Genomic DNA, 23,296 nt, shown 5'->3' on the forward strand with positions numbered 1-23,296 from the left:
AAGTTTCAATCGCACTGTACGTGCGCACCCGCACGTGGTATTTTGTGGAAGAGCCACACTGAAGGGGCCAAGGAGCCGCATGTGGCTCGCGAGCAGCGGTTTGCCGACCACAGCCCTAGAATATGTGAGATGTCTGAGATTTTGCTGCCAATGTTCTCCTCTAAGATTTTTATGGATTCATGCCTTACATTTAAGACTTTTATCCATCTTGAGTTTATTCTTGTGTATGGTGTAAATTGGTGGTCTAGTTTCATCTTTTTGCATGTGTCTTTCCAGTTTTCCCAGTACAATTTGTTGAAGAGACTGTCTTTACTACATCATATGTTCTTGCTTCCTTTGTCAAATATTAATTGACCATAATGGTGTGGCGGCTCAATTTCTGGGGTCTCTGTTCTGATCCATTAGTCTATGTGCCTGTTCTTGTGCCAGTACCAGGCTGTTTTGGTTATAATGGCTTTGTAGTATAGTTTGATATCCGGTAATGTCATCCCTCCTACTACATTCTTCTTTCTCCAGATTGCTGCAGCTATTCGCGGGTCTTTATGGTTCCATATAAATTTTTGGAGTATTTGTTCTGGCTTTGTGAAGTATGCCATTGGTATTTTAATAGGGATTGCATTGAATCTTTAGATTTCTTTGGATAGTATAGACATTTTAATAATGTTAATTCTTCCAATCCATGAACATGGTACATGCTTCCATTTGTTTGTATTTTCCTCTATTTCTTTTTGCAATGTCCTATAGTTTTCCAGGTTCAGATCTTTTACCTCCTTGATTAAGTTTATTTCTAGGTATGTTTTTTGTTGTTTCAATGGGATTGCTTTTTTAGTTTCTCTTTCTGAGAATTCATTATTGGTGTATAAAAATGCCATTGATACTCACCGGGCAGGGGAGAGACCATGATCACGAAGGTGGTTTTCCCAGGGCGAGGCTTATCCATTGCCCTCATGATGTGTTGATCCCTGCGATTTCCCCAAATGTGGGAAACTCGACTGCATAATTTGTGGTAGTGGGGGACTGTGTTCATGCTATCCCCTAAAAAGTGTCATTAATTTATGGATGTTGATTTTGTATCCTGCTACCTTGCCAAATTCATTTATTAAGTCTAGTAGTTTATTGGTGGAGTCTTAGGGTTTTCTATGTACAATATCATGTCATCTGCAAATAATGACAGTTTTACTTCTTTTCAAATTTGGATGCCTTTTATCTCTTTTACTTGTCTGATTGCTGTGGCTAGGACTTCCAGTACTATGTTGAATAAGAGTGGTGGAAGTGGACATCCTTGTCTTGTTCCCATTCTTAAGGGAAATGCCTTTAGTTTTTGCCCATTGAGTATTATGTTGGCTTTGTCATATATGGCCTTTACTATGTTGAGGTATGATCCCTCTATTCCCACTTTACTGAGAGTTTTTATCAAAAGAGGGTGCTGGATTTTGTTGAATGCTTTTTCTGCATGTATTGATATGATCATGTGGTTTTTATCTTTCAATTTGTTTATGTGATGTATCATATTTATTGATTTGTGACTGTTGTACCAGCTTTGCATCTCTGGAATAAATCCCACTTGATCACAGTGTATGATCTTTTTAATATATTGCTGGATCCAATTTGCTAATATTTTTTTGAGGATTTTAGCATCTGTGTACATCAGGAAAACTGGCCTGTAATTTTGTTTTTTTGGAGTGGCTTTATCTGGTTTTGGAATTAGGATAATGATGGTTTTGTAAAAAGAGCTTAGAAATGTCCCCTCCTCTTGAATTTTTTGAAATAGTTTGAAGAGGATAGGTATTAGTTCTTCTTTGAATGTTTGGTAAAATTCACCTGTAAATCCATCTGGTCCAGGACTTTTGTTTGCTGGAAGTTTTTAAATTCTGCTTCAGTTTCATCAGTTGTTATCCTACTCAGGTTTTCTGATTCTTCCTGAATGTGATTTGGAAGATTGTATATTTCCAAAAAATTTTCCATTCACCCAGGTTGTCCAGTTTGTTGGCATATAGTTGTTCATAGTATTTGCTTACAACCAATTGTATTTCTGTGGTGTCTGTTGTTATATCACCTCTTTCATTTCTGACTTTACTTATTTTGGTTCTCTCTCGTTGATTCTTGATGAGTCTGATTAGGGGTTTATCAATCTTGTTTATCTTTTCAAAAACCAGGTCTTGGATTTATTGATTTTTTGTACTTTTTTTTTTAGTCTCCATGTCATTTATTTCTGCTCTGATCTTTATTATTTACTTCCTTCTACTTTGGGCTTTTCTTGCTGTTGTCTTTCTAATTCATTTAGTTGTAGGGTTAGTTTATTGGTCCTTTTTCTTGTTTCTTGAGGTAGGCCTTAGTGCTATGAACTTCCCTCTCAGGACTGCTTTTGCTGTGTCCTAGAGGTTTGGGGTGGTTGTGTATTCATTTTAATTTGTTTCCAGGAAGTTTTTAATTTCTTGCTTGATCTAATTGGTAACGCATTCATTGTTTAATAACATGCTATTTAGCCTCCATGTATTTGGGTGTTTTTGAGTTGTTTTTATTATAGTTGATTTCTAACTTCATGCCATTGTGATCCAAAAAGATGCTTGGTATTACATCAGTCTTCTTCAATTTGTATAGACTTGTTTTGTGTCCTAACATGTAATTTATCTCTGAGAATGTTCCATGTGTGCTTGAGAAGAATGTATATTCTGTTACTTTGGGGTGAAATGTTCTGTAAATATCAGTTAGATGCATCTGATCTAATGTGTCATTTAAGGTCTGTGTTTCCTTGTTGAATTTTTGTCTGGAAGATCTATCCAGTTATGTCAATGGAGTGTTAAAGTCCCCTAGTACGAATGTATTGCTGTCAATCTCTCCCTTAAAGTCCATAAATAGTTCGTTTTTAAATGTATTTGGGTGCTCCTATATTGGGTGCATATATGTTTACAAGGGTTGTATTTTCTTGTTAAATCATTCCCTTTAGTATTATGAAGTGGCCTTCTTTGTCTCTTGTTATGGCCTTTGTTTTGAAGTCTATTTTGTCTGGTATGAGTATTGCTACCCAGCTTTTTTCCTTTCCTTTTACAGTGGGGCCTTGACTTATGAGTGTCCAGACTAACGAGTTTTTTTGAGATACCAGCTGTCTCTCAGCTGATTTTTTGCATTGAGTTGATAGAGTAATTTGAGTTAACGAGCTCCTTAACGAGCTCGGTCTTGGAACGAATTAAACTCGTAAGTCAAGGCCCCACTGTATATTTTTCCATCCCGTCACTTTCAGTCTCTGTGTATCTTTTGTTCTGAGGTGGGTCTGTTGTAGACAGCATATATATATGGCTCATGTTTTCTTGACCATTCAGTCACCCTATGTCTTTTGACTGGAGCATTTAACCCATTTACATTTAAGGTTATAATTTATAGGTATTTATTTATTGTCATTTATTTTCTTTATGCCTATGATCTCTCTCTCCTTTTCTTCTTCTTAAAGCAGTCCCTTTAACATTCCTTGCATTGTTAGTTTGGTGGCAATGTACTCTTTTAACCTTTTTTGTCTGGAAAACTTTTTATTTCACCTTCAATCTTAAATGACAGCCTTGCAGAATACAGTAGTCTTGGACTTAGGCCCTTGCTTTTCATTACTTGAAATGCTTATACTTTAAATAAAGAGACTGGATGCTGGGAGTATTTTATATAAATTTTTATGACAATAAGTTAAATATGTAAAAAATTTTAAATGGTAAAACCCAACACTGATAAGGTTGTTAAAAAACAGAAACCTGTAAGTTCTTCTGGTTGGAACCCTTCCAGATCATACATGACAGTATACAGCAGGAGCCAAATAGGAGTTCTTGGATCCCATGGTTTCAGCTCTGAAAATGTATGCTGCGGAGGTAAATTAAGAGAAGGAAAACACTGCATGCATAAGATACTGAGCCATTAGTTCTAACAGCAAACACTAGAAATAATCTAAAGGTCCCATAGTAGGAGTTTCCAAAATGATCTATTAGGCATCTCTTAAAATAAATGTGAAACTGACAAATAAGATAATTTTCTTGGGCGTGGGGGGGGGGAGTGGTGATGAAACCAAATAGTATGAAGACTTGAAAGGTAGTAAACCAAGATGAAAATAACTGTGTTGTGGAGCCATTCTTTTCTTTTTTTAAATTGCCTCTATTGCCCTGGCTGCGTGGCTCAGTTGGTTGGAGTGTTGTCCCGTGCACCAAAAAGTTGGGGGTTGGCTTCCCTGTCAGGGCACATACCCAGGTTGTGGTGCAGACAGGAGGCAGCCAATTAATGTTTCTCTCTCACATGGATGTTTCTCTCTTGTTCTCTCTCTCCTTTCCTCTCCCTCTAAAATCAATAAAGACATATCCTTGGGTGAGGATTGAAAAAAAAAGCCTCTATTATTAGTACATAATTTTATCAATAGACATAATTCATAGCCGTTTTTCCAGTGGTCATATTTTGTGATATTACTTATATTCTAAATTTCAAACTAGTTTGGCTGAATGGTGAAAAGCACCAAGAGTTAACGCATGAGGCAAGAATTGTTATTATAGATGCTTTTTTCAATGTAAACTTCTAATGGTGCCTGCTGCTGACCAGAACGGGCAGCCGTTTTGCAAGGCCAGGCTTTCTGGCCCAGTGCTGACCCTAATGAAAGCCATCAGGCCTCCTCCATTGAAATTCAAAACAAAACCACCCATAACCCCATTTTAAAGAGCAAAACCACAAGCCACAGCTTCAGTCATTGCTGGGGATGCTTCCATTTCTTATTTCCTATTGATAAGTCGCAGAAAGGCTTCCCTTAATCAGCCATGAAAGTGGAAACTGGCTGCCTTTTGAGTTTAAAGAAACTTAGGGAGAGAGAGCAACTCGAACGCACGTGCGTGCAGAGAAGCTGCTCTCTCTTCCTGTTCTGGCGGCACCGGGGCGACGGTGGAGAACGCTGGACCTTGAGCCCATTAGAAGCGAAGTGCAGGGAAAGGAGGCCACCTGCAAACTTTACAACCAGGACAGGAGAAAGGGTCTCTGGAGCTGAAGCCATATTGCTGGATAAATGCACCTACAGAAACCATGTGTCAGGTTTCTATGAGGCATCGGGCACCAGGACAAGAGCCAGATCAATGCTTAGGTAGGAAGCCAAATAGTCTTCCTTTGTGAATAATTCACCCATCGCATCAATTGAATGTGCATATACTGCTGGTCTATAGGCCACTTGGGCTTGAAGGCAATGGACTGGGATTCAAATACTGACTCTGATACTTACCACAGCTAAGGGGCTATGGATAGGTTACTTTGTATACCACAGTTGCTGCATCTACGAATAAAATAAGATGGAGTGATTTGCCAAGACTAGTGATTGGCACAGAGTAGATGTTTAATAAATAGTGCCTGCAATTAGTAGTAGTGATGATGGTAGAGTGGGATCAGTATTATAGAATTAAAGTGTATATTACATATATAATATAATCATATATCTGTTTATATATGTCTATTTACACATTCATATGTCATGACAGATGGTGAGCAATAGCCTTGGGCTTAGAATAACCTAAAGAAATAGGTATATCTACTTGCTCACTTGTCCAGGAATTTCCCATGAAATTAGAAGATTAATGTGACTCACAGGATAAATGGCTCTCAGGGAATGGTGTTTGAGTGGATTCGGGGCATACTGGGCAGGAGGAGGCCTGGGTGCTGTTGAGGCCTCGGTTTAACTTCATGTACCTGGAGAACTTTTGATCAAGTTAATTAGGATCTTATGTGCTGCGGGGAGTCCTATAGACATGAGATATAAGTTTTTTTGTAGCAGGAACTGCTGGAGAGGTTGCCCTAAACTTTGAATTTCCACCATGTGGCACTCAGTACATATTTGTTGAGTGATTGATTGTCTGAAGGCTTAGTCTATCTAACTTAGGGAGCTCCTTGATTTAGGGCAATACTCACCTCCCCTGGTCAATTTCCTCCCAAATCGTATTGTACCTGCCTGGTGCAGAGCCCATCTGGAAGTCAGTCAGCACTTACCTGAACAGCACAAGGGGGCAGATAGCCCGCAGCGTCTCCCTTGGGTCTCTTCAATATTTTTGACATCCCCCTGGCTGATGACACTCCAATGTCTGCTTTGCCATGGTTTAAATTCCGCCTTCACCAAATGCCTAAAGCTTAGCTAGAGTCAGACCCATAAAGTCACTTCTCTGCTCAGCCCAAGACCTCAACATGATGCATCTCTTTGGAAAGGACGTATCTAACTCGTTCAAGGAGCGGTGGCATTGGTGCAGGGAAGCGGTATGGCTTTGAAATCAAACCAACCCAGGTGTGAATCACAGCTCTGCCATTTATGAGCTGTGTGGACAAGGCGAATTATAAAACATCTTGGCCTCAGTTTCTTCATCCATAAGACAGGAAGGGGAGGGCCACCTGGTAGGGTCGTGGACACATTAGAAATCAGATGTAATGTTGCAGCCTGGCTCACAATCATCCCCGCAAGGATGGGAATTATTTTCAGGAACATAATGCCTGGTCACCAAGAATCATTTTCTTCAACGGTTATTTATTAAGCACCTTCTATGTGTCAGAAACAGTTCAAGGCACTGTGGCCACAGTTATGAACAAAATAGACAGATCTAGTGGGGTTTATATTATAAGAGGTGGAAAGAGAAAATAGCAAATAGATACATAATGTCTCCAATAGTATTAAGTGTTGTGGAGAAAATAAAGGGTGAGGGTGCATTGGGTGCCACCATGAAGTCAGTCACATTCTCAGAAAGGGGGTTACATTTGAGCAGAGACCAGAATACAGTGTGAGAGGAAGCCATGCAATTCTCTGGAAGAAAAGCATTTCATCAGAGGTAGCAGCAAAGATAAAGTCGTTGCCTAGGAAGGGTACTTGGCATATTTCAAGAACACAGAGGCTAGAGCAGGGGTGGGCAAACTTTTTGACTTGAGGGCCACAATGGGTTCTTAAACTGGACCGGAGGGCCGGAACAAAAGCATGGATGGAGTGTTTGTGTGAACTAATATAAATTCAAAGTAAACATCATTACATAAAAGGGTACGGTCTTTTTTTTTTTTTTAGTTTTATTCATTTCAAACGGGCCATAGTTTGCCCATGGCTGGGCTAGAGTGACTCCATATAGCGGATGAAGAGAAAGTGCTATAACACAGGATCAGAGAGCAAGGTGGGGACCAGGTTATGAAAGAAACCCTGGGCTGTGGTAAAAATTTGCACTTGACTCAGTGAGATGAGAAGTTGTGTCAGTGAGAGTTGGCTGTGTACGAGTAGTCCTGGAAACTTCATGGCTTCACAGAACAAGCCTTTATTTTTTGCCATTCTGTGGGTGGACCCGGCTGGGGCTGAATAGTCTGGGATGGCCCCGACCACATGTCTAATGGTTAGCCTGGTGTCAGTTTGGGTAGCGACCAGGTGTCTCTCATCATCCGGCAGGCTAGCGGGTGGTCGCCAGGTTCCAAAGAGCAGCAAGAAAGGGCAACCCCCAGTGCACAGGCACTTCTCCAACTGGACAAGGTAAGTCAGGTGGCCAAGGCCAGTGTCAGTGTGGGAGACAACCAGTCACGTGTGGAGACTGGGGATTATGGCAGTGTTTACCTCAAAAGCACTGGAGGGTTTGGACCAAAGAAGTGACATTATCTGATTCACAGCTTTAAAGGAGCTATGATAATAAGGACTTTGTAAGGGTAAATATCGCCAGACCAGGGAGGTAGCCAGGCGATGGGCCACTGGAAAGCAATGGTGTTTGACTGGACTGGGCCACAGAGCCAGAGGCCCATGATGCTGTGTGGCCTGAAGGTGCCATTATAGTATTTTGGCAAATGCATCCTCTCCATCTTGCCTAATTGGACCTTCTCAGACCCCTGGAATGGTCTAGAAACCAGAGTTAGTGAAAAGGGGCTGAATGGGAAAGAACCCCCAAACCACCCACTTTCTAATACACAGATATTCTCTAATGACCAAGAACTTGATAATTACAGGGGGAACAGACCACTGAGGACTGAGTAACCCACTATAAGTAACAACAGAGCCTCTCTAGGTGAAATTAAACAATAGTCATGTTTCTCTCTCTTTCTTCAACAGAAAATATGATGCTGGCATGCTAATCGCGTGAGACAACCCGGGCCACGGACAGCCACAAAGCACAAAACAAACTCAGAGAAGAAACAAGAACGGTGTTTTCCTGGCGTCTACAAGAAGCGCTTTATTTTTCCTCTAGATTTCTTTTCTAAAAAAAAAAAAAAAAAAAAAAAAAAAAAAAAAAGGCAAAACAAAACAGAAAACCAAAACTGTAACAAACATTTAAAGACACAAGACAGACTTCAGGTGATAACATTTGAGCATGCTCTTTTATTAAGCGTACGATGGGAGGGATGACAGGACTGGTGAACAGAAGGCTAAAGCAGGAGCCCTGAGGAGCTGTGAGCCGCCGGGGTGCTGCTTGAAACCGTGAATGATGAATGAAGGGAACGGCTTTTCACCCCACCCCAAAATGATCCTGTAAATTCCTACGGACACAACGCTTCCTTTCCTGCCTGTCAAGGTATCGGGGGGATGCTTGGCAAAATTCATCTGCTATAATTGCTAAAGAACGTTTTGTATAGTTTGGCAAGGGAGTCGAAGGACTGGTACCTTTGTGACTCGTAGCTCTGTCTATGCCAGTGTCACCTCCATCTTCGCTGACAGGAACAAAGCTCAGGGCCTCTCCCCAGGAGTTGCCACGCCCACTTGGACTTGGTCAGAAAGAATGGAGCAATGATCTCCTGGATCAATGCAGCGGAAGGATAAACACTCTTTCCTGAACAGAGAAAGCTCCCGGCGGCAGTGTGGCTCTGGCTGTGCTGGTGCTGGTGGGACAGGGGGCACCAGGCTACTCTAAATAGTGAGAGAGACTTGCTCGTGCTTCTACAATGAGAGGCCACCACCAGGAAAGAAAAGGGACCCAAGCCTCAGCCAGCCCCAGAAGAGAGATCCTTGACCCCTGGAATTAATTCCCTGCTTCCCATTGGTATTTGACATTTTCCCATCTGCTGTGACTACTCTTATTTCCTTGGCTCTGGCGGATCGGTGTCAGAGGGACACGGAAAGGCCTGGATAATCTGGATAATAAGTTGGGGAGGGGGCAGCGTTGGCAGTGACGTGCAGGCACACAGGATGGGCGTGTGTTCCAGTCGTCACCTGAGCTCCTGCTTAGCTGGCCTGGCCGCTGAGTCCCTCCTGAATCAGCCTCTCGCTGAGCGCCCACAGAGCCCGGGCTGTCTCCTCCCTCTGAGCCTCCGCAGAGGGCAGGCAGCGGCAGCAGTTGTTGAAATACATCCCTCCCAGGCCCTCTAGTTCGGGGGCAGCAGCACAGTAGACGGTGGTGGCAGCTCCTTGTTGCTGGAAATTAAAAAAAAAAAAAAAGACCATAAGCAATTTAAGAAAAGAGGTGATGAGATGACTTTCTTCTGACTGGGAATCAGCAAGCCTCTCCCCGCCCGGTCCACTTGCACCTGGACCTCAGCGTGGCCAACGGGTCTGAGCTCAGCCCAGGCCTGGAAGATAGGAGGTGAGCAGCCTGGAACAGCGAGCTCATGAACCCCTCTAAAGCTGGCGTGACTCTTTGCACCTCATATAGGAAAAGGCTTCAAAAATAAATATGCATATCACTCACGTCGGACATCTCTCCCCAGCAAAGAGGAAACGAAGGCACCCTTCTGCACACACAAGAAGACATTCGTCCAACCCCTTGACTTCTCAGTGCATAATGCATTTCGACACAAGATGTTTCCAGAACCTTCTGTCTGGATGAAACCAACCACTCTAATAATGGCCCATCAGGGAGAAACCCCAGCAGGACCTGTGCCAGCCCACTCCAGAACGCAAGTTGCAATGAGTGCTATGGATCACTTTCCGTTCACCTCTGGAGTAGCACGGTGGCTAGGGCTGTGTGTGCCAGGGAGGGACCATATCATCCGGGCTGACAGGGTACTGTCAGAGATGCTGTAAAGAGGGCAAGAACTCACTTTGCTTTGCAAGCCATAATTAAAAATAATAGGCTGGTGTTCATAGGGAGACGCGGTAGGCACGGCTCTAATTTAAAACCAATAGTTTATCTGGCATCTTATGATTATTTATGTGCATCACAGCCCTGGTTGCATCAACTAATTATAGGCTGATAGGGAGGGGGGTTGTGGAAGAGGATGGAGAAAGGTAATGAGGGATAAGGTCACAATTAGAAAAACATTAAGGACATTTGATTGGGGAGGAAATGGGTTTCTGTCCTCACCCAAAGCTTACCCTTTTCCTGCTCCTATAGGGTTTAAATTGTGCCCAAGCAGGATGCGTAATGGAAAACCATGCGCACAAATGGTTTGGTTTGCATTCACTACAACCACTGGGGGTCAAGGTCATTGTGAGGATCAGGGCCTCGAGATGTTCTAATTTTAGGAAAGTGCTACAAAACAGACTTGGGTTTTGTTGTCATATCTAGTTCTTGTGAAAACCCCATAGTCAAATCAGTAAAGGGACACGGGTGGGGGGAGCGGGAGGGGGAGACTTGAGTTCTGATCATAGCTGGCTTCTCGATAGGCCAGGACAAGTCCCATTAGTTCAGAACTTGAATTCCTGACGTGATTGAGCTTAATTAAGTCATAATTGGTTTGTTACTTCCCCAACCCCCTCACCGTGCCCACTCCCCAAACAGCCAGCTATTTTCTTGGATTCAGCTCTTTCTTTTGAAATTGATTTGGGTGGTGGCTCAAGTCTAATGGAAATAAGTTCATGTTATCCAATTTTTCTTTCACTGAATTATTATTGCTAATAACACTTTAGCACCTGGCACATTTCTCTAAAGAATTCGAGAGGCTTATCTGACTCCTTGCACCTCATGTGGGGAGGCAAAGTGACTCTAAAGACAAATTGAAGAATTGAGATACTCGGCCCACTAACTCAAGCCAAATATCCTTTTGGCTTCACCTCTTAGCAGAGTTCAGTTGGAGATGGTGTTTTGCATAATTTTCTGGATATCTATCTAAGATTTCCATTTTACTTCCCAGCTGCCAAAACCACCAGAGAGTGGTCAGGTGATTTACCATCAACTGTAAGGGGTGAGAGAATCCGGCCAGCTCAGCCCCAGATCCAGGCTCTCCACCCCGACGCAGAGCCGTGGAGTATCGGCATGTATAGAGCAGGACAAACGGGCCTTTCAGAGCCACCAGTGGCGAGAAAAGATGAAAGTAGGCCACTCGGGAGAGCACAAAGCGGAATTCTTCCACACCCGGTGTGATATTTTGCCACTGTGACCTTCTAAAATGATACCAGGTTGCACCTTTGCATTGTGGGAATGGTATTTTTGCAAAGAAATTCTGCACTTGCATTGATTCAGAACCATGTTGATGAGGGAGCTGGGGGCATGCATTTTCCCTCCATGGAATCTGACAGCAATCGCTATGACCTCAGTTCATATAAGCCTGTATTTGGCTACCATGCTGAAAGCCATACATGTTAGAAAAGCCCAATCTTGCATCAAGAGCTGGCGTTGAGTCTTGCCGCCTGGCTTGGGTGATGCACAATCTTAATTCCATCGCGAGAGGTTCTGTAGAACAACCCAGGGGCACCTGAAAGCAAAGACCACCTTCTCCACTCGGAGATCAACCCCGCATTGGGCAGTCTCCCTCTCTGGTCCATGCTCAATTCAACTGGTACTCGATTAGCTTTCTTGCCAGACAGCTAAGTAGTAACAGATCTTTCAGTCCCAAGCTCACTACCCTTTTTGCTCTGGGGGAATTCTCTTAGCTGCACCAGGGCAGCCTCTGAGTGACATCTTCATACAAGATGTGCTGACAGTTTCATAACAAGTTCTGATGTTTGGCTCATCAGAAGGAGACTGAGCCACGTGAGGGGAATCTCATTAGTAAATAGGCTGGGCTTGCTGATACAAGATCAAACATTTCAAAACTGATAAACACACATTTAAAAGCACTTTCATCACCGTTAAATGGCTTTCATACCACTTTTTTTGGGGGGGGGGCATCAGTACCTAATTCAGAAACGATGAAAGTCATAAAGGGAACAATGCTACCAACTCCATTATAAAACACCTGGAGCCACCATGTCTTGTCAGTTGTTACCACTGTTTACTGACCCATCGTGCTAACAGCAACACCTTGACATAAAAGCACTGGCTGGAGCTGTGGGTCCCCCTCAACGATTTGTTAAGAACAATTTCTCAGAAGCCTGCTTATCAGGGAGCTGGGCGCGGCGGCTCCAGTCTCCATCCCCTAGAATTGGCTATGCGTTAGGGTGTGGCTGGCATAGGACAGAGTTTCTGGGAAGCCCAGTAGAATCTGTAATCACGCCTGAACGCCACTTCTGATCTGATCAAACGTTTTCAAGCTGCCAGAGGAGAGCTGAGCCATCCATCTCCATAGTGTATGTAAAATCACCCAGGATTCTTGTTGGGGATTAAGTTAAGAGTATCTTGGTCATAAAGGTTCATCATTCTCCTTCAGAAATCATTTGTCAGATTTGCAGCCCCGTCTCCAACTACAGGAAGGTGGACTTAGAAAGTGGTTGCTGTTTATTTATAGTTGAGGCCCTGAGCCCTAACTTATCCATCCTTCCCAAACCCTTCGTTGGGATGAAAATATTAAGTAGCCGCTTTTCATCAACATTTATTTGATGACTGCTAGCCAGCAATTTGTAGCTGTCAGCATGGAATCTAAATGAATATTGACTCTTTTAAAGGAAGAGGTACAGAGGTTTCTAATAAACAATACATGGTAAAGGAAAAACCACCCACATATCAATATTTGTAATGCATTGGTTAGTACTCTAACCACCTACATATTGATATTTGTAATGCATTGGTTAGTACTCTAATATAACTCACGTTTTAATAAGGACACATATTACACAGTTACTGTTTAGTTTGAGTTTCTCTATTTTAAAATGCATGCTTATTTAAAAGACAGAGTAGATTCCTATCTTAGAGTAGATTAAATTACAAGATGTATAAAAAACAGACACTGTCACAGAATATCTATCTATAGTCAATGATTCTGAGAGTAGATGTTCTAAGACTGCTTTATCACAGACCTACAGATATCATGAGATTGCACAGAAAATGCTGAATGAATCGACTTTGCAAACAGTACAGATGTGTAAGGGAATGTGTCAGGGGACTCAGACTGGGAACCCCACGGGCAGGAAGGAGAGCGCTTTGGGAAGAGGGCAGCAGTCACTGTGCTGAATTCCCGGGACAAAGAGGTGATGTGAAGTGAGCAGGTGCCTCTTCGTATCCTCAAAGCTTTCCCTGTTCCTCATCTGGGGTCTATTAGGCAAGACAAACCCTCCCCAAAGGCAAAACCGGCCACCTCTCCAGTGGCCCGTGAATACGGCAGGATAATCTACCACAGAGCTTTGGAGTGAGCATGCGTGTCACCCGTGGAATGACTGCCCCCGCAGCCTCTGCCTTTCCCCGCCTCCCAGTAACACCCCGGAGAAGCGTTTCTGCTGTTCGCCTGACAGTGCAGCCCGGGCTTGGGAATTCATCTCCAGATACACACCTGTTCCCCCAGAACAAGGACAGCTGAAACCTCTGATTTTAAAGCCAAACAAAAGCAAGCTGCTCCAAAAGGTTACGAGTCCCTACTGACCATGAACAATCTTCTAAGCTGACAAAGGTGCCATGAATTGTGTTCATTTTTAGGGCAACGCAGTGCACACAGAAAGGAGGCTCCCGGGCCTCCCCGTTAGCATGACCGTGGCCAACGAGTCGCCCTCTGCCTCCACTGGGATGCTGGTGTCGCTGAATAGACCAAGGTCGTGGAGTAAGTGCTAACCAACCAACACACCAACTTGCCCCAAAGTTATGTGAGAAGAAGAGAGGAGAGCAGTCTACTTGAAGGACTCTGCCCTCTAAATGGTCCTGCTTTTCTAGAGGCTTGTTGCGAATGAGGACCATTCACGAGGTAACAACGGCCAGCATCTATGGAGAGCTGACGATTATTCAGGCAGGCACTGGCAGAAAGCTTGTAAGCGCGACACTCTCACCCACAGCCTCAGGAGCAGGGGCGATTGGATCCCCCTGTGTGGAGAAGCCCACTTAGTGTCAGAGGTCCAAAGCAACTTGTCCCAAGTCACTCTGATGACCACACAATGGACTCTCTCCAGAATTCAGACATGCTGCCATAGAAACCTCCTGCCAAACATGTGACACAGCTGTTTGCACACTGCCCGACCCTGTTCTGTGTTCCCATGTGGCCGAAGCTTCCTGTCCATGCCCGGCCACAGTGTGACACCCTGGCATGGCCTGGAATTAAGCATGGGGTTTGCCCTGTGTTCACCTGAGAAATGTTAAAAGGAGATTTTCCCGTTGTTGATTTAGTCCATGAACTAAACTGAAATTATATCCATTTGGATGAACAGAAGTGAGGATTCAGCGAAACCTCAGAAGATCCAATAGCAAATGACCCTTAACACAAAGGTCACCTGGTCCAACACGCCACCTCCAGGTGCCAGGCTGGCCCAGCTAAGGAACCTTGTCTTGGATGATAGACTTTTTTCAACACCTAAACTGAACCACCTCAAAACCAGAGAAACTGAAGCAAACTCCACCTTATAAACCTGTGTATGTGTAAAGTGAGCGAGGCCTTTTGGAGGGTAATATCTGGCACATTAGGTCGGGTTTGCAGGCAAAGTCTGTTCCAACCCCCTTTCTACCCTCCCCCAATTAATCCCTAACAAATGAACTCCTACATATTCCCAGCCAGTGACTCCTACAAAGGCTTTAAACAATCAGGCTTAGGTACAGGCAGACGCTTCCTGTGGGCATGGACACAGAACTGTCCTGTGGCTTTCAGGAGTTTTGCTCCCAGCTGTTCTTAGCAGTTATCATAGAAGGGAAATACACTTAACTTCTCAAACTGAAAAAGTGGAGACCAGGAGAGTGGGCATCTGTTGTAAACAGTGGGAGCTTTAGAGTCTGAGAAGGTCCCGGAGACGGACTTAGCCTGGCCTCACAGAAGAGGATGTGCACTCTGGCACCACGGAGTTGGACAGTGTGTTTGGATATTTACCTCTTGCTACAAGGTAACGGTTTCTTTGCTAAAAACAGCTTCACACCTGTGAAAAAGACTCGGAAGTTCCCGTTCAGTTGACTGTCTCTCCCGCTGTGTGCCCAGTGACACCGGGGACACAGTCTATGAAAAGGCTTGACAGAAGTTGTTTGCTGAGGGAGAGCTAAGCAATGGACTCTCCTCAGCCATCCCCAGAGATGCAATTGGTCCACAACCCACGATCGCAAAGGGTATCTTGAGTGAAATGTTTGAAGGGAAACAAAGGTGACACAGCTTTCACGGGCCTCCATTTGGGGAGAATCTCAGAGGTGACACGGAGCCTTTCTCATTTGCATCCCAGATAGTAAGCCAAACCCAAGTGAGGGTACAAGGACCATTCTTCCTGACAAAAGACATGAATTTCTAGCAAGCTCCCTATGGAGTTTCCAGAGATTGACTTCAAGACCAGGACAGAATGACTTGCAAAGTCAGGAGTGTTGCTGTTATTTCTCTGAGAAATATTTGCAGAAAAAAGCCCAGAGACTAGTAGGTGCTGGATAGAAAGTTGGAAATGATTTTTTTTTTTAAGCTAAAGAATATATTTGTCTTCGCTAGCCTTAAGTCTGGGAGAGGAAGCGGTTGTCCATCCGGACCATCCAGGGAGGTCCAAAGCCATGTTTGTTTTGGGAAGGTCGGGCGGGGAGGGATTTCCACGCCAGCGGGATTCAAGGGCAGGGTGACCTTGGTAGGCTTTCAGGACCTGTGTTTTGAATTCCGTGAGCTGTTTTGAACTTTCTCTTGAAATAAATGAGGCCCTTTTTATACCTCTCCCTGTCCCAGAGTCCTTGCCGTCTATGGTCCAAGGGTTCTATGAAAGATTGATGTCTGCTCCCAAAAGAATGAAAGTGTGCAATTTAGAATGATTTCATCTCCCTGGGACCTGCTGCTGCTGTGGGACTCTAACACGCTTTGGTGGGGCGGGAGGTGCCCTCTGAATGAGGGAAGGAAAAAGAGGAGGCCCAAGGGCCAGTCCAGGGGGCGATGTTATTCATGTACATCCCACCTTCATTTGTGTCTGCCAAAGAGGTTCTGGACTGGACTGGCCCGAGAGGCGGTCTCATTACAACTGAGAGATGTTGACTGTGTCTCACTTCTATGACCGAGTTCCCCGGGCATTCCCTGCCAGTGCTCTCTGGAACGCCGACATTGCTCAAAGCACAGCTTCTTTTTCAATGGGTTTTCTCTCGCTGGGACGGAACACTGCATTGGGGTATCCATTCTTCCATGGGTTAGTTTGCAACAGCTAAGCAGAAAGAGCCATAGAAACCTGCCACTGAACTATGCATCATCCTTCGACACAGGACACATCTGACGGTCCCTTACGGAAACGTTCCCATTGGGCCACCTCAAAGCTGGTGCCGAAGGAACTCCTGAGTGTTTATAAATGGTAAAAGAAGATTTAGCTTGTGTTAATTTGAAACATTTTACATTCTTCCTCGATGTTTTTAACCTCGGTTATAGCTAGCTCTGTACAATGTAGATAATGATGCCTCTGTATTTGCCATGTACACTGATAGAAACCTTTGACATGATTGCCAGGCAGAATTAATGGGTTCAGTTCTAATATCAAAGACTGTCTTCAGAGTAGCAGTGAAACAAAAATATCTTCCTTCCCCCTGCGCACAGTCACTCCGCCCAGTCGGCCTGACACATGGGCCCCCCTGGAAAGCCAAGAGCAGACTGTTCTGTGAGCGGGCAGGACTTCCGGGCAAACCCCAAGCAAGCTGTTTGTTTAGATGTTAAGGTGGACAGTTCATTTACACCTAGGTCACAGGTCACAGGCATATCCTACAACATTGCCTTTGAAGGCATGGGGGCGGGGGCGGGGATAAAACCCACAGGGTGCTCCGATGGGGCCGCATCACGGTGAGAAATTAACTCTTAACTCTGTTGTCCAAAAACAAATGAAGGAATAGACTTTGCAGTGATTCAGATCAGAGGCAGGCCCCCAAGTCCAGCCCCACCACTTCAAGTCGAGCACAACTGCATTAGGTCTGTGCATGCATTTTCATAGGGAGCTCACACGAACAGATCATTTCTCAGGCTCATTTCTAACGCTGGTCTTGTTAATATTTCATTTAGAACATACTGTGGAGAGGGTCTCATTTATATGACTTCCATAATTAATGGTGATAGCTTAGGCACTGCCTTTACACAGAGAGATCTCGTCACAGTGGTCGATGGGTAATGAGAAACAATAGATATTTCATTCACCAGCAGCTTGTTGCTAGTTAGTAGGAAATGATCGTGTGCTCTGTTGCTTTAATTGCCAGGGTACATAATTCTGCCTGGGTGTTAGTGAGCATTTTAAAGCACTTGATGCAAATAGACTAGGAACAAAACAAAACCAAGTTTACCTTGATTATGTAACACCTTAGCATAGAAAGTTACACAGGTATGTTTTTTTTTTAAATTGCATTCTATCATGCAAATATTATCTAAATATGCATGTACTGACGACTCATCTACTGTATTTTAGGAAATACAATTAGGCCGCCTTTCTCTTCTCCTATGTAGACTGTAAATAACTGTAGATCTTTCTCTTGTTTCCCTATGTAAATATATGTAAATACTAACAAGCCATGCATGCTGATATCCTAGGCGATTTCAGGTAATTTTATAATCTGCAGGCATGTACTTGAACTGGTTTGTTAAAAGGAAAAAGAACACAAAACCTCGCAAACTCTTTAAAGCTGAATAGAAATTAAAGGTTTCTTCCTAGACTGTGGTGGCTTCTTTTGTTTGCCTTCTCGTCCCTGAACCGAGTTCCCACTCAGCTTCTCTGGCCTTCTCCCAGAGACAACCTGGGCGGGCTGGGGGCCCGGGACAGTGGCTGGACCACGTGGCTTGGGTTTTTACACACTTTCCTTGAGTTTTCTAAAGAATCTCTAGAATCATAAGATAGGCATTTTTGGATTTTTCTAGCAAAAGGATTTGGAGTAGAAAGCATTCATGTTTATCGTTCCCATAGGTGCCTTACATCCCCAAAACCCTTGAAAGAACCCTGTCCTTCCTGTTGCAAAGATGCACAGATGAGTCACAGCAAGATCGGTATTTGCCCAACGTGACAAAACGATTAAATGCCTCCAAAACCCCCATTGGTACCAAGGCTCAGTAAGCTTTTTCTGCAAAGGGTCAGAGAGGAAATATTTAAGGCTCTGCAGGCCATACAGACTCTGTCACAACCGCTCAAATTTGCCACTGTGGTCAAAACAGCCACAGACATCAATATGCAAATAAACATGGTTCCAATAAAACTTTATTTACAAAGTGGGCTGTGGGCCAGATTTGGCCTACAGGCCTCAGTTTGCCAACCTCTGCTCCACACCCTGGGAAAACTCAGCTGCCCTTCAGCAGACCGTTAACACTTCCCTTTTGAGCATGTGTTTGATGGACGGGGGGAATCGTGCGATCAATTGAAAATTCTCCACCACTTCCCTGCAGGTAGCTACACTGTTTTCAGAAGTCATAAAATAAGGAGGTGAGCAAAAATGAAGTCCCTTGAGCTTATAAATCAAGCTGTCTTCCTCAGACAAATCTCATTGCCAGGTTTCAATTTAGTTATCTTTTGTTTTCATAAATGGAGATGGAGAAAAAAGTATGAAAGACTAAGGTAAAAAAAAAAAGAGAGAAAGAAATCGAGCGACACTCAGTCTTCAGTGAGGGGAAGGAGCTATTACCTCGGGTCTCTATGGAAACCAAGCAGCGCACCAACTTTTTAATGGGTGGAAAACAACGTTTGTGTTTGAAGATGTTTTTCCTAAGTATGATGCTTCCGTGTAAATGCATTAATTGACAGTTTCCTTCAGGACTTCTTTATTGAAGTTTCCAAACTTAATTTGATGGCACAGGGAACTCTCTGGAGCCCTTGAAGAATGCTGCAAAGTTAGGTCCTTAGAAAAACGAGCCGGCTCTGGCTGTGTGCACATCCAAGCCCATTCTCCCGCAAAGCCAGCGAAGAGCCAGCCTCACTCCCTGTAGTTTTCCAGTTAAAAAGCCCTCGGCATTCACTGTGGGATCGGAGAAACACCTTCTGACCCCTATTGAACAAGAATCAATATCACCTCTCAGTCCTGGAGGGAAGTGAGCAGAAGGAGTGGGAAGAGGAGAGAGCTGCGGGCTTTGCAGATTGGGCGGCAGTGTGGGATGGTGGAAAAAGCCAGGGAGCCGAAGCTAGAGATACCTGAACTTGAATCCTGACTTTGACACACAGCAGCTCTGTGACCAGCCACGGAGCCTCAGTTTCCTCATCAATGAAATGGGCGTAACAGCCCATTCACGGGGCTTTGGGCAGGATCAGTGCTAACATTTGGTCATTTCCTGAGGACACAGATACTGGTTCAAAGGTAGCTACAATTTTGTTTATTAAAAGTTAAAGAAGGAAGAACGCAGATCAAAATCTCTCTCCTTTCCTTCATGCCAGAGACTTAACAGTAAAGGGGATGGGGGTAGATTGCTGCTTTCTAGGCAAGAAATTCAAGCGACAGTTACCTCTCCCACCAAGTCTTGCCCAGCATCTCTGGGTGCCATGCTGGGCATGAATGACCTGCTTCCAACCTCTTGTCAGACATTCTCTTGCTAGCTGACCCACCCTTCCCCCTGTGCCTTCAAGCCATCTACCCTTTGGCCTTCCCTCTAGAGCAGCGTTTCTCAACCTGTGGGTCGCGACCCCTTTGGGGGTCGAACAACCCTTTCACAGGGGTCACCTAAGACCATCGGAAAACACATATAGAATTACATATTGTTTTTGTGATTAATCACTATGCTTTAATTATGTTCAATTTGTAACAATGAAACTGGGGGTCACCACAACATGAGGAACTGTATTAAAGGGCTGCGACATTAGGAAGGTTTAGAACCACTGCTCTAGCGCTTCCCCTTCAGCTGGATCGCTCAGCCCAGGAACAGTCTTATCATGGCAGTCACTTCCCAGCTCTTTAATGATCTCCCTTCCAAACCCATCCTGAGTCCTCACATCTCGGCCAGGGAGAGTGTGAGCCATCACAGCTGCCTTAGGAAGTCTGTCCAGTGCAACAGGGATAGCCAACACCAAAACGAATAACGAGACTGGGGATGGCCTATTATGTGCCCTGTTATGTGCCAAGGACCTACTACTTCCGGTTCTTACAACAACCTCAGAAGGAGGCTGAAGGAGGCAAAGTAACTCATGGCCACATACGTCCCTGGGACGTGTTGGAGCTGAGTCTGTGTCAGTTCAAAGGCCATGTTCTTGGTCATGGGTAATGCTCTCTGAGCCCACACCCTGGTCCCTCTGGCATCCTGAACTTACGCATAAATGAGGAAATCTAGCCCCATGAGGCTGTGTAAGTACATACTCTTTCTCTGGGTGATTTGATCCCCTGCTGGCCACGCCCCTGCTCAGAGCCTCAGGGGCCTTCCTCCTCCTCTCCAAGGCCACTCCTCAGCCCTCAGACCCTGGATCCCAGGGTGCCGCTTCTGCCTGCATGTGATTTGGAGAACACCTCAGGAGGGGCCTGAGAGCCACCCCTGCCACATTCCTCTGCTGCTTCCCATGCAGGGAGGCTGGCAGGGTCGGGTTCATGGCTGGGCGTTCTGGGCCCATCTGGCCGCACCCCCAGGGCGGCTCCTGTCGGGCCAACTGCAGTTGGAACTCTCCTGCCCTCACCGTGCAGAGAAGTGCTGAGCTCAGGACATCGGGGTTCCCCAGGAACACCTGACTCTGCCTGTTTAGGCCCCCTCTGGCTGCCACACCTGGCAGGACTCATCCTCTCACAGTCGCTGGCTTGTAAAAAGGCAAACAAATACGCTTGTAGCTCCCAGGCAAGATGTCAGGGAGGATACAAGCTCGCTGTGTAGCTGGCCCTTAGGTAGTCAAGGTGGTGGAAGATCTGTCCTCTATGCCTGTGCCCTCTGGGTCCCTCATTGCATGACGTCACAAGGCAGCCCCCTTAAGGTAGGATTCCCACGTGGGGCCTGGATACCTTCCGTGGTACACTCCAGGTGCCAAGCCCCGAAATGTTTCTTGAATTTCTTCAATAACCCTGTGCAGATATTATCCCCATTTTACTTACAGGAAACCGAGGCTCACACAAGTGAAATGACTTAGTAACGAATAATTCTTGTTTGTTGAGTTCTGATTATGTGGCACCTGTCTATTGCAGGCTAAGGGACTGATGTGCCTTTACAGCTACTGGCGAGGGTCACCCTGTACCAGACCCTTTTTGAGGCCCTGGACATCCACTATCCCCAGTTATGGGCAGGAGCTAAAGCCCAGAGAGGCAGAGGTCAAAGAGCAAGTGGCCGAGTTACGAGCTGAACCCCCTCCCTCGGGCTGCAGACCCCCACTCTTAGCAATGGCTCCAGGATCGACGGGAAGGTGTTCACTGTCCAAGTCAAATGGGAGCACTGCACTCCCACAGGCCAAGGTTTTGCACTGTCGTCACAGTGGATCTTTGAGCAGCAATAAGGAGCTAACCTTTTCGAGCATCCCAGGCTGATACGGAATCTGAGGTTCAGAAAGGTGAGGCATTGCCAGGGCACACAGCTAGCAGGTGGGGGATCTGGAATCTGAACTTGGGTTGTCCATGCCCTGAACCCCTTTGCTGGATGGCATCTTGAGCCACAGAAGTCAGATCCCCCCAGTGACGTTTGTCACTTACCCAGTGGCAGGATGAGCATCTCCAGTTAGATGCTCTGCAGGGCGTTAGGCTCTCGAGTGTGATGCTAACACTGAGGTGGGAGCCAGGGATTCCACTACCCATGAGACAATCGTAAGGGAGTGAGTCCATTGGTTACCTCGAGTCTATGATCAGAGGATGGGGCGAGTCCCATGAATGGGCAATCTCTTATTAAAAGGACAACCTCTCTTATTAAAAGGACGACCTTTTAATAAGAAAAAAAGAGGAGGAGTTAACGGTCCTTTCTTGTTTTTAACATTTACTCTTCTCTAAGGCTGTTTCTTATTCCCTAGATTTTGGTAAAGAACCAATTGATTTAAACCGGTTAAATCAATTTGGGTTTAAATTGGATCTGGGTAGGGCAGATCCATAATTGCCCCAGATTTCAGTACCACTTAACCCTTCCCTAGAGACTGAGAAGCACAACTTCCTGGTAATTGGAAAGCCAGAGCTTCAGATTCACGACCACAGTATCTCCAGGGTCCATGTATCAACCACTTCCCATCATTATGGTGAGACGTACCCCGCCCGTTGTCTATAGAGTGTTCATGTTTACATCATAATGAGTAGGGAGTATTGGGAAAAACACACACACACACACACACATACACAAATGAACAGCCAACCTATAGGTTTTGTCTGGTATTATGAAATTGCCTTGCTAAACCAATACAAAATCTCAGCTTACCACCACAACCACCCCTTTGTGGGGATGAGCAGTATAATAGGCTAATTAAAATCAACTTTTCCTTGAGTTGCTTTGCCTTGCTTAAATGACACATCATTGAAAAACATGGTTCATGACAGTGGCATATTGGTAAGTGTTTAACAGCTGGCTCACTGGAGCATGGAGGGGAGGGGGAGCCTTGATGTGTAGTGTCTGCCAAATCCTGTGGTGTAAATACTCTCAACATGACCAGCAGAATGCAGAGCTGGGAAGAGATCCACACAATCAGCTCTTGAAAGCTGGTGTGATTCTGCTCCAGAACTCAATTAGCTGATGGCCTACAGAATACAGCAGCAGGAATTGTTTGAGGAAGATCATGAGACATGACAAAAACAGGTCAGGAACTCAGGGTCATAATACCATCGAGAAAACATGAGAAAGTATGAACCCAAACCAGTATGGGTAGCTGGGGACCAGAGTGACATAGACTTACGACTTTCAGATATTATTCATGTTGGTCCCCTTAACCTAAAAGCTGATTCCACTCAGGTGGCTCCCCTGGCCCTATGTAACCATAGTTACCAACATGTATTTAGTAACGAGTCCTTAATATCATTCTAGAAACTCTGCAACATCATCTTATTTACTATTGCAATAATTCTGCAAGGCAGACAATAACGCCATGGTAGAGATGAGTAGGCTGAGGTTCAAGGAGTTGGAACCTGCTCAAGGTTACACAGAGCCCTTGCGGTGCAGCGCCAGGGTCCACTCCCGGTCTGCCTGGTGCCAGGCCTCACCATTTCCCCGGCTCTCTAGGAGTTCAGCATCCTTGACAACACTACGGGTTTGTTTTGCCTTAGATTAGTGGTTCTCAACCTTGGCTGCACATTTGAATCAC

At 44.9% G+C, this 23,296-nt stretch overlaps 1 protein-coding gene across 1 annotated transcript in view; it reads right to left on the reverse strand.

The window, feature by feature from the left end:
* Window positions 1-8,303: 8,303 nt before the first annotated feature.
* The window catches only part of WWOX (WW domain containing oxidoreductase), a 935,251-nt gene continuing 920,258 nt past the window's right edge, over window positions 8,304-23,296 (reverse strand). The window contains exon 9 of the mRNA XM_005862598.2: window positions 8,304-9,352. Coding sequence (XP_005862660.1) covers window positions 9,164-9,352 — 189 coding nt within the window. The 3' untranslated portion in view covers window positions 8,304-9,163. The remainder of the gene's footprint in view (window positions 9,353-23,296) is intronic.

The sequence above is a fragment of the Myotis brandtii genome, unplaced genomic scaffold, assembly GCF_000412655.1.
Source record: "Myotis brandtii unplaced genomic scaffold, ASM41265v1 scaffold165, whole genome shotgun sequence".
Classification (NCBI taxonomy): domain Eukaryota; kingdom Metazoa; phylum Chordata; class Mammalia; order Chiroptera; family Vespertilionidae; genus Myotis; species Myotis brandtii.